This window comes from Crinia signifera, chromosome 5 (assembly GCF_055691185.1).
Source record: "Crinia signifera chromosome 5, ASM5569118v1, whole genome shotgun sequence".
Lineage (NCBI taxonomy): Eukaryota > Metazoa > Chordata > Amphibia > Anura > Myobatrachidae > Crinia > Crinia signifera.
This window is the reverse complement of record NC_139221.1, coordinates 64,520,775-64,531,839: the sequence shown is the minus strand read 5'-3', so window position 1 is coordinate 64,531,839 and position 11,065 is coordinate 64,520,775. Positions and strand designations below refer to the sequence as shown.

Sequence of the window (11,065 nt, the reverse complement as noted above, 5' to 3'; positions counted from 1 at the left end):
ATGCTACGTTTGAAGCTAAGTTATTAGCTTAGCCCAACGGCTGCCTTACTTGTGTAGTTTCCCGGCGGCACCCTAAGCTACGTTGTCTGCGTAGCCCAACGGCTGCCTAGCGTAGTGTCTCCGCGGCAGCCCTGCCTAGTCACCGTACTGTCCATGAGAGCTGCGTCCACGGCAAGCCTACTGAGCGCCTCTCATACAGCGCCAGCATAATCCCCTCTCTGCCGGCGGAGAGGGGGGTCATGCGGGTGCCGGCGAGTGTGTCGGCAGTTCCGATGTCTAGGCCGGACCTTCCCAACTCAGTGCTATTGCCCTGCAGTGCGCCATGATTTACACCTGACCCTGAAAGTGTTAGTGATGGAACAATCAGTGGATTGCCACAGGCGAGCTTTACTTTATAGGTACAAGACAGAGTAAAACTTGATGCTGAATATCAGGATTACATCGCAAACTTATCAAACAGAAATGATTAATAAATTTTTTTAACCTCACATGTGTTATGTCTTTTACATTGTCCAAATAGTCTGGCTATGGATTGTGATTCCTCTCTGAATAATGATGTTCTCAGTCAATGACATCTATTATGTATGCTGTGGCTGAGGTAAGTTGTAGAACTGCTGGAGAGTGGGCGGCTGCATAAGGCTTCAAAAGAGAAGGGATGTTGCCATCTTTAATCCGCACCGTCAGTAAAGGTGGCCCCATACACGGTACAATTATTGTATACAATTTGGACTAGATCTCATCGCATACGTTTTACAATGCAATGAGATGCAATTTAGTCCAAAAACTATGTGCAGCACATAGTGAAAATGAAGGAATGCAGGGACATTACAATGTATAACTAGTCTGTAGCGCTTCCTAACAATGGCCTATTCAAAAACAAAACACCACTTTTTCTTTTTTTTAATCAACAGTTTTTTTTTAAGGTTTAATTTCGTTTCCATGGAAAGGGTAAGGATACAGAAAAAGAAAAGGGTAGGGGCAGGGAAGGGAATGGATGTTAGCTGTTACCAACCAACATTGTACAATAAGATATACATAGACCCAATAACCATCTCAAATATTCGAACAATTTACATGGAGACATAATAAGCTTGCCGTCAGTATGTACAGATTCTCTATACCAACTCAGTCATCTGATACAAGTAATACATTGGTGCCCTCTCCAGTATTAGAATAATCCTGCCAACTATAACCACTTTCGGAAATCGAAAAAGCCTGATGAGTTTTATGAATATTTTGAACCAACACTGGAGACGTTGGGTTTTTCCAGTTTTGAGCTATCGCGGCTCTCGCAGCTATTAAAATGTGTCCCAATACATAGCAATCAGGGGTAAGGTCTTTGGGGGAAACGTGGAAAAGAGTACCACCCTATTGAGTACCATAGAACAGTGGTTCTCAACCTTGGTCCACAAGGCACACCAACAGTCCAAGTTTTAGCACCATTCAGGCATATGCACAGGTGACTTATAATGCTGACTATGGTACAAATTTTTACCATCTGTGAATAAGCAGGGATAGCCATAAAACCTATTGGTATGCCTTGAGGATGGAGAGAGCCCTGAATACTTCCAATAAACAGACAGCCCTTCTCTTCTAGAAACCTTATTCTCAAAGCCCATACACACTAGAAGATTCTCTTTCTAATCTGGCTGGTTGGAATGAAAATTTGGAAATTTTGGGGAGCAAATGACAATTGACCATTTGCTCCTAATCATGGAAAACAGACAAAAATTGGTCCTACAGACAAATTGGTTAAATCAATTTATGCAGATGACTGCTTTTGTCCATTTTCCAGCAATCGGGAGCAAACGGTTGATTGAAATTTGTTCCCAGATATTCCTCGATTTTCATTTCAACCAGCCAGATTGGAAAGATAATCTTCTAGTGTGTATCACACTATCCTTATTAACATGAGACCTGGAGGCCACTTATGTTGAATAGAAGGCCTGGAAGAACAGCAATTTAAAGAATAGCTCTTAAGAATATACTTTTTGCTACTTATCTTACAATAATTATTTCAAGTTGGTGCCCAGGAAAGTTGAATCATACCATATTCTGTATATACACAATCATATTTTTTCACCCAGTGACTTCAAGATTTCAGTTGCCTCCTTGTGGACCTAGAATAACAATGCCATAGATAATTTGCAGTTTGACATGATAATTGTTCTGTTGCAAAAATAACTGAATGATCACTTCCCAAGACACCAGCCGCATCGCTGAGATTAGGTGGCATTATTAGAAAGATCAATAACACAATAAATAGCGCCTTGTGCCATCACCCTTTATATGGGGCTAATGTGAGGCCGCAAGGAGAGGTACAGAAAACCCCATAACCAGCTCCCTCATATTCCTACTCTGTAGTAATTATAGTACAAAAATACAGATGCAGCCAAGTCATTCGGCACGGGCGTGTGTGATGCGTTTGTGCCACCCATTTACGGGAATGGACGTGCGAGCGTGTTAGACTCTCGCGCGTCCCAGTCTCGGCGAACAGCACGCAGAGATGGGTCCCTCCATGAGCGCAGAAGTAACAATTACATTAAACACAATATAACGAGCCACTCATTAGGAATATGGGGTGCACTAGAGCATAAGAAAATACTGGCATTACCTCCTTTTCTTCCTCTGTGTGGACGGGATAATCTCTTGCTTTGTGCAGCCAGGTTAAGGCCAAATCCTTGTTCTTCAGTTTTAAGAAACTCTTCCCCAAGTACAGAAGGTTTTTACTGTAGAAATTTGGATCAACTGTCATATAAGGAAATATAAGGAAACCAATGGCCTTAGGTCAGGTTCTTTTGTGTCCACAATACGTCTTACTATGCAAAGGAGAAGACATTGGAACACTTCAGTCTGTAGTGCTGCAGCAGTGGTATTATGACAGAAAGGAGGGTCTGTCAAAAGAGTAACATCTTGTTTTGGATATAGGGTGGCTACATGGTCTACAAGATTTACATTATTGCCAGCTACAGAAGTGTCTGATTAGAAGGTTTCAGCAGAAAACATATTGAGAAATCTTTGCATGCAATAAGCATTTCCTTTCTTGTTTTGTACTGGCTTGTACATACATTCAGTGACGTGGCGCACTACTGGTACCAGGGACACCTTAGGTGGTTACTCTTTTGTTCATTGTGATTTGCTATATTTACAGGAAAACCAGATAGTCAGCATTGCTGTAGTGCACATACAGGTGTGTGGGGCTAATGTTTCTAGTATCCAATCTTGAGGATCTGCTATTAGTACATTTTCATGATCTTTTACTTGGAACACAAGTGTGTTAATTCCAAAGTTACATTTTAAAGCGCTACAGTACAGCCGGTGCCAATTACTGTACTTTGCTTATGATTCGCTTAGAAGATCTGGAACGCATGCAGCGCTAGTGATACACATCTGCATCTGACACCGCAATCTTCCATAACCAGTTTGCATAGGAGCCTCACACATCAGTACTCATGGATGAAGGACCCTGATCCTTCCATAACTCCGGCTGTGGCTTCTCACTTGCCTTAATACACAGTATTCTGCCTTTTCTAACACACACGCACACACACACACACACAGGTCACTGCCCATATCAAGACTAGAACACACTGTGTGTTGCTGTGAGCATTCTGCTGATATGACTGGTCAGGCAATAAAGATTGATAACAAAGCATACTCTGACCCGATCAATCTCCACCAAAGAAATTAGAACTACGCATTGTGTTCATGAATCCACATATTCACACTGTATGGAAGATCTGGACAGGAAAGTATTAATATCCCTTCCCACATAGAAGTGCTGCCTGACTTCTCCTAAGTGTAGTACAGCTGAAGAGAGCTGGGAACACTAAGTGATATATTTGAACCCTTGAAGCAATCTCATGCGATACATGGACCTTCCACCTTCAGTATAGGCGAGCCTTAATACTGCTGCAGGTAATTGGATTACTAACTACCAGTGCTGGCTTGCACAAGGCTCACCTGAGTGATGTAACCACCCATTTACAGCCAGATCAGTGATACAGAATATTACTCCTGCCTGAATATGGACATCTGACCAAGGTCTGGAGTGATTAAACACATGGCGCACATACAGTCATTTGAGAAGTTTTAGGTGAAAGAATGGGGCAGATACAAGTCTTAATGGGAAGCCTTATTGCCCAAATCTTATTCATTTTCTGTGTGTCTGTGTGTAGTGGCCAGGAGAAGGACATTATTATACATTTGTAAATTACCTTCTTCGGCTTGTTCAAAGTATATTAAAGCCTGAAAGCAAAAGAAAAGAATGAAGGTGTTACTATCAAGTATCTAAAGCTCATCCTGGTACACTGCCAACACTGGGAAATATCCCCTGAGAAAGGTCTGTTCTAAGATTCCACCATCAGAAATCACATCACACTGCTGCTGTAGGGTCTCATATACTACATAGACCAGTGCAGGCAGCCTCTATTATGGCTCAGAAGTACCATGATCCCATGAAGAGTTGGTCTATGGCAGCAGCCCGAGTCCTGGCCCAGCTCTGCCTCCAGCAGTCACTGGATGCTCAGAGGACAGAGGAGCAAATGTATTAAGCCTGGTGATGTGATTAAGTGACCGGTGATAACACAGCAGCCAGAAAGCTCCTAACCTTTATTTTTCAAACCCATCCTACAACTTCAACATTAGGAACGGATTGGCTGGTGCATTATCTCCTTCCACTTTAATACTTCGCCAGGCATCATACATCTGCTCGAGAATCCTTAAAGGACAAACCACTGTATCACATGGCTCTGCCTCAACTGTCTCTAAACATACTTTTCTGTGTAAAAACCTACAAGCTACAGATGTAGCCGGCTACCGCGTCCCGTGGCAACGGAGCTTGGCGGGGTCCCCGCTGCTTCCCCTGCCGTCGGGCCCCTCTAATTCTAATCTAATTCTCTCTGCTCAAGTTACATCTGCTCCACCTGCATTGCACATGGTTTTGTCCATTTAAGAAAGATTTTATCAGAAAGAGTGAACTAGAATAAGGCCCTTAGTCACAACGGGATGCGACCAAGAACATGAGGAGACTGGTGATTAGTTTGAAATGAAACTTGTATATTGTGTGTGACAGAGCTTTATATGGCACAGAATAGACAAAATTAGGTACTCTTTACCTAGAAGGGCGCCCGCGATTGGAATCGCGGGCGTCGGGGGTAAAAAATCGCGGTCATCGCGGGTACATACAAATCGGCTGCCCGCGATGACCGCGATTTTCCCATAGGGAACAATGTTAAAAAGGATGATTGACCGCGATTTTAATGTAAAATGCCTCAATGCCCGCGATTTTACCATAGGAATCAATGTGAAATGGGCTACAGAGCCCAAATAGGCACAATTAACCCTTAAATGTCCCCCCAAATTTTTAACGCCACCCCACGATCCACGCCAACCCGAAGCGTGGCGAGCGCAGCGAGCCCGCGAGGGGCGGCGGTACACGTCTTCCGACCTTTTCATGCCCTACTATCCACGTCGGCGTGGAGTTGAGAATAGAATAGTGTGGCGAGCGCAGCGAGCCACCGAGCCCGAAGCGTGGCGAGCCCCGCGAGGGGCCGCGGATACCTTCACAGGTAAACGCGTCCCTTCACGGACTTCACAGGTGTCCGCGTCGCCACGGACACCTGTGAAGCCCGCGAGGGGACGCGTATAACTGTGAAGGTATCCGCGTCCCCTCGCCACGCTTCGGGCTCGGTGGCTCGCTGCGCTCGCCACACTATTCTATTCTCAACTCCACGCCGACGTGGATAGTAGGGCATGAAAAGGTCGGAGGACGCGTACCGCCGCCCCTCGCGGGCTCGCTGCGCTCGCCACGCTTCGGGTTGGCGTGGATCGTGGGGTGGCGTTAAAAATTTGGGGGGACATTTAAGGGTTAATTGTGCCTATTTGGGCTCTGTAGCCCATTTAACATTGATTCCTATGGCCAAATCGCGGCCATTGAAGCATTGAATGTAAAATCGCGATCAGCACAAAATTTAACATTGAACCCTATGGGAAATCGCGGTGATCGCGGGCATCGCGTCGCGGCCGTTAATGTACTGCCCGCGATCACCACGATGGGCGCCCTTCTAGGTAAAGAGTACCCAAAATTAATTATGAAACTTCTCATATGTCCTAGTTGCACATAAAGGCCCATACACATTGAGCGACAATGAAGGCAGCTCAGTTTCATCGTTTGAGCTGCTTTCAGTTCAAAAGCCGCCCAGTGTGTACGGGGCAGCCATGAGCGCTGATGCGCGCTCTTGTATCATCGCTGGCGGATGCCACCGCTAATCTGCTAGTATTACCAGCAGATGAGCAACAGGGAGGATGGCTTTCCATAGCGTCCTGCTATAGAAACTCGTCCACAGCTGGGAAAATAGTTTAGAAGGGCGAAAATCTAGTGATTAGTTTGGGCCAACGATTTTTTCCCATCATCATTGTCCATACATGCTGGGCAAAATCGTCCAGTGTGTATGGACCTTAAGACGATTTCTAGCACAAAATGATGCTTGACAATAGAGGATTCTCACATGACCTGGACTGATAAGAGGTGCTATTTGGTGACACTGCAGCAGAAATGTGTGAGGATGCACCTGAAGCATTATTGTACTTCTTTACATTTGTTAGTGTTTGCCCCACTGAGGGGACTTCATTTAGGCGCATCGGCTGATTTACTTTTTTTGATGAATGTATGAACTTTACCTCCTCAAATGATGATGATGGCGGAGTTGCGAAGAGCGCTGCGGCAATTTTAGCCTGGTACCACGGCAGGTCTGCAAATGTGTAACACCTGGAAAGCACAAACAGGTAATCTGACATTACAGGCTATAAGAACCTGAGAAAACTAAATGTGTCAATAAAATAAAAGTTTACACTGTCGAGTGCAGATCAGTCCAATGATATACATGTACACTAAGGTAGACACACACAGAGGCCACTTTATTGGTTACACATCCACCAGCTGAATTTGGCAAGGTGCCAATGTCTATGATTACATCACACAGTTCCTAGAGGTTTCCCAGCTGCACATTCAGGGGTGTATTCTGAAGTGGGAGCAAAGCAAAACAAGCAAGCAACTTTGTTTCTACAACAAACCATGTTGCAATACAAGGGCAGCAATGACATTTATTGTTTTGCATGCAGTGTAAACAATGGTGGCTTCTGTGTGTAGCCCATAAATGCTCAATAGATTTCATTTTACACTGCAAATTAGAACGGAATTTGGACACATCCCTCAACCTAACACAACCATCTCTCTGAACACCTGCAGTGCAGCATGGTAAAACCAAGCAAACGTTTCTAGGTTTTTGTTGCTTTACTCCCATCTCAGAATCACCGATGCTGCAAATCTCATATTCCACCATGTACCAAGGACTCTGCTCTACTGCACGGAGACACAGGAGCCATAGGAACATTCTGTGCTATAGGTTCCGTTTATGGAGCAATCCAAAGATGATGTGTGCTTTGTGACATGCTGCGCTATCCTTACGAAGATCTATCAACTTGAGCCATAAAACAGATGCACATGGTCAGCAAGAACACTTGGGAAAGAGGTAGCCTTTAAATAATGCTCACATGGTATCAAGGGACCTAGGGCCTTATACAAGTTCACTCTTTCTGAAAAAATCCTTCTTAAATGGACAAAACCATGTGCACTGCAGGTGGGGCAGATGCTACTTGTGCAGAGATAATTAGATTTGGGTGGGGTTTTACTTCAAAGTGAGATCTATATTACAGTGTAAAAATAAAGTAGCCAGTATTTACCCTGCACAGAAACAAAATAACTCACCAAAATCTAATTCTCTCTGCACATTTTACATCTACCCCCTGCAGTGCACATGGTTTTGTTCAACTAAGAAGGATTTTGTCAGAAAGAGTGAACTAGAATAAGGCCCCTAATGTGTGCCAAGAATATATTCTCCTCCAGCAGCCAGAATTGCCATAAGCAACAGCAATCTATGGAGTCCTGTTTGTGTACCAGACATCTGCATGGCACAGAGAGAATGAAGTGTCTTCGTGCCAGCAAACATTTTACTATACAACTGTGCAGTTTTGGGCAGACAGAGCCCATTTTAGCTTCTGTGTCCTGCTCTTTGGGTAGAACCCAGTTCAGAAATGCTCTTCTGTTTAAAATTATTGTAACGCATCATTATGGTCTTCCCGTCAGCCATTCTACACCCCTCAAACTTACCGCAGCTCAATGGATGTTTTTCGTACCGTACTCTGTAAACTCTAGAGACTTTCCTTAGTGAACACTTCAGAGAGATTACCAGTTTCTGAGATACTAAAACCATCAATATCCAGTACCAACTCTCATTTCATGGTGGAGACCACTGAGGTCATATTTTTTCTCTATTCTGTGGTTTGGAGTCAACAACAACTGAACCTCTTGACCAACTCTGCATTCTTTTATGCGTGGATTAACTTCCCCATTAATGGCTAATATTTGTGCATTATCATGCAGGTTGTACCCTAATAAAGTGGACACAGAGCATATATATATTATGTATATTTTATATTATGTATATTTGCCCTCCCTGGAATCTAAGGTGAACAGAAAAGTCTGTTACTTCTATTATTGAAGATGAAAGATTCGGTTTTACATACCAAAGGCCAAGGAGGTGAATGGAGGTGGCATCTTTGGGATTCAGGTCAATCGCTCTCTGTAATTAAAGTTCCTATAGTTACATACATAATACAACCCTGCAATATGCATCTTCATTTCAGTGTTTGCCTAAAGACAATCTGATATTTGGTTTGTATATCACCCATCTAGTCATATACAATGAAGTGTTAGTTAGCAGCAGTCTACACCTTTCACACGTCAGACCATTATAGGAAAAGCATATCTAAGGGATCTTTTATAATACACATTTTCATTAGTGTTCAATATTTTATTTTCAGTTATAAAATTGTGTATTTATTCCTAACATACAGTAGATGTCACAAACACTTTTCATAGACAATAGGGGTTATTCTGGTTGGTTTGCAAAAGCCAATTCCTTCTTTAATGGACAAAACCATGTGCACTGTAGGTGTAATATGTGCAGAGAGAGTTACATTTGGGTGAGTTACTTTGTTTCTGTGCAGAGTAAATACTGGCTGATTTACACTGCGATTTAGATTTCAGTTTGAACACACCCCACCCAAATGTGACTCTCTCTGCACATGTTACATCTGCCCCACCTGCAGTGCACATGGTTTTGTCCATTAAAGAAGGAATTTGCTTTTGCAAACCAACCAGAATAACCCCCAATAGCTGCAATAGTTTATTCTTTGTCAGTTATCGCACCTGGAAGTGATCTCTTATGCTGTAGGAGTTTCCGATCTTCACTTTCATGCCCTCATAGTCTCCCACATCACTGAGGCATATGGCATACCACTGTAATAAAGAGGGAAACGCATTATATAGATAGAGATATATATATATATATATAGATAGAGATATATATATATATATATATATATATATATATAGATAGAGATATATATATATATATATATAGATAGAGATATATATATATATATATATATATATATATATATATATATATAGATAGATAGAGATATATATATATATATATATATATATATATAGATAGAGATATATATATATATAGATAGAGATATATATATATATATATATATATATATATATATATATATATATATATATATATATATATATATATATATATATATATATATATATATATAGTGGTTCCTTTATACTACAATGCGTTTTTCGCTTGAGTATAACCCTGTCTGACACAGCACAGTCTGCTTTATAGGATAATCTGTCCGAATGCTTTTTATTCATATATTGTTGTTTCACTTATTTCACAGTGTGTAGGTTGCCACCCAATTCAATTGCCAGTCTGCGAGAAGTCTGGCCGTCTTTGCGATCTGCTGACGGCCAGAGTAACATTCGGGTTGACGGGCACAGATACGCCCACTTCCCCATGGCAACCACAGACGCCGGTGAGAACACGCCCCCCCATGATGCCGGGCCGTCAGCGCTGATGCGCAGCAATGACGTCACCAGACTCCGGGACCGTGCGTGGTTGGTGAGAGGTGCACTAGTTTGTGAGTATGTCTATATATGTTCTGTTTGTAATACACTGCTTTATGTCTTGATAAAAGTGATAAGATCACTGAAACGTTGACCACACACCTTGTGTCGCCCATTCATTATTGGAAGCAGAGTGCCACCCGCCTTTTGGACATATACATTTCTTCTTTGGAAAGGCACCTGCACCGCTGCTACATTGCTGGAGTGCCGGTCTTTTGGATCTATATTTGGCAGTCTGTGCTCACCCACGGATATTGTTCGTCAAGGCACCCGTATCATTCATTCATACTTATCAGACTTTTCTTGTGCATCTTGTGCAAATTTCTACTCCCGCTACAGTGACAGTTGGAATAACTGCACTGCCGGGACATGTCGGCAACAGATGAACAAATTGGATTTACAAATGTTGTACTACCGCTGGGTGAAACACTGACCCATACCGACACAGAGGCTGAGTCCATCCTATTCCACGATAATCTAACCTCCACAGCAGGAGAAGACACAGTTCAACAACTTTTGGCCCAACTCACCAGGCTCAAAAAACGAGAGGTAGATTACTACCTACATGGAGTATCACTCTCCGATTACTTCAGAGAAAAAAAGATACCAAGGGGTTTCCGCATTAGAAATACCCCCACGATTGGACGTTACAATACTGATTTTTGCCGCAAGTGGGCGGCAGTATTAAATCGGTGTTCTTTCAACCTGATCCTTCTGGTCATAGAGGAAGCCCGCAGAGAGTTGACCCTCACAACAGAAAATATAACAGCATTTGAGAAGACAAACCTACCTAAAATTAAAGCTGACACGACCCAGGATTGGTTATCCAATTTGGCGATACAAATTGAGAAATACAAAACTGACTTGATTACCTTTAAAAAATCTAAATTTGAGAGAGTCAACAGAGACTATAAAGAACAAAAAGTCTACAGCTGGGCCTACAACAGAGGCCCTCAGCGTGAGAGAAATCAAAGATTCCGCAAACAGAGAAAGTTCCCTCTTGAAACCGACCAA

General features: G+C 42.7%; 1 protein-coding gene across 1 annotated transcript in view; it reads right to left on the bottom strand.

Moving 5' to 3' along the window:
• Window positions 1-407: 407 nt before the first annotated feature.
• Window positions 408-11,065, bottom strand: part of LOC146080276 (regulator of microtubule dynamics protein 1-like) — a 24,217-nt gene continuing 13,559 nt past the window's right edge. The window contains exons 5-10 of the mRNA XM_083187355.1: window positions 9,272-9,361; window positions 8,587-8,642; window positions 6,682-6,769; window positions 4,218-4,248; window positions 2,615-2,748; window positions 408-2,120 (exon numbers count right to left, since the gene is read on the bottom strand). Coding sequence (XP_083043481.1) covers window positions 2,070-2,120; window positions 2,615-2,748; window positions 4,218-4,248; window positions 6,682-6,769; window positions 8,587-8,642; window positions 9,272-9,361 — 450 coding nt within the window. The 3' untranslated portion in view covers window positions 408-2,069. The remainder of the gene's footprint in view (window positions 2,121-2,614; window positions 2,749-4,217; window positions 4,249-6,681; window positions 6,770-8,586; window positions 8,643-9,271; window positions 9,362-11,065) is intronic.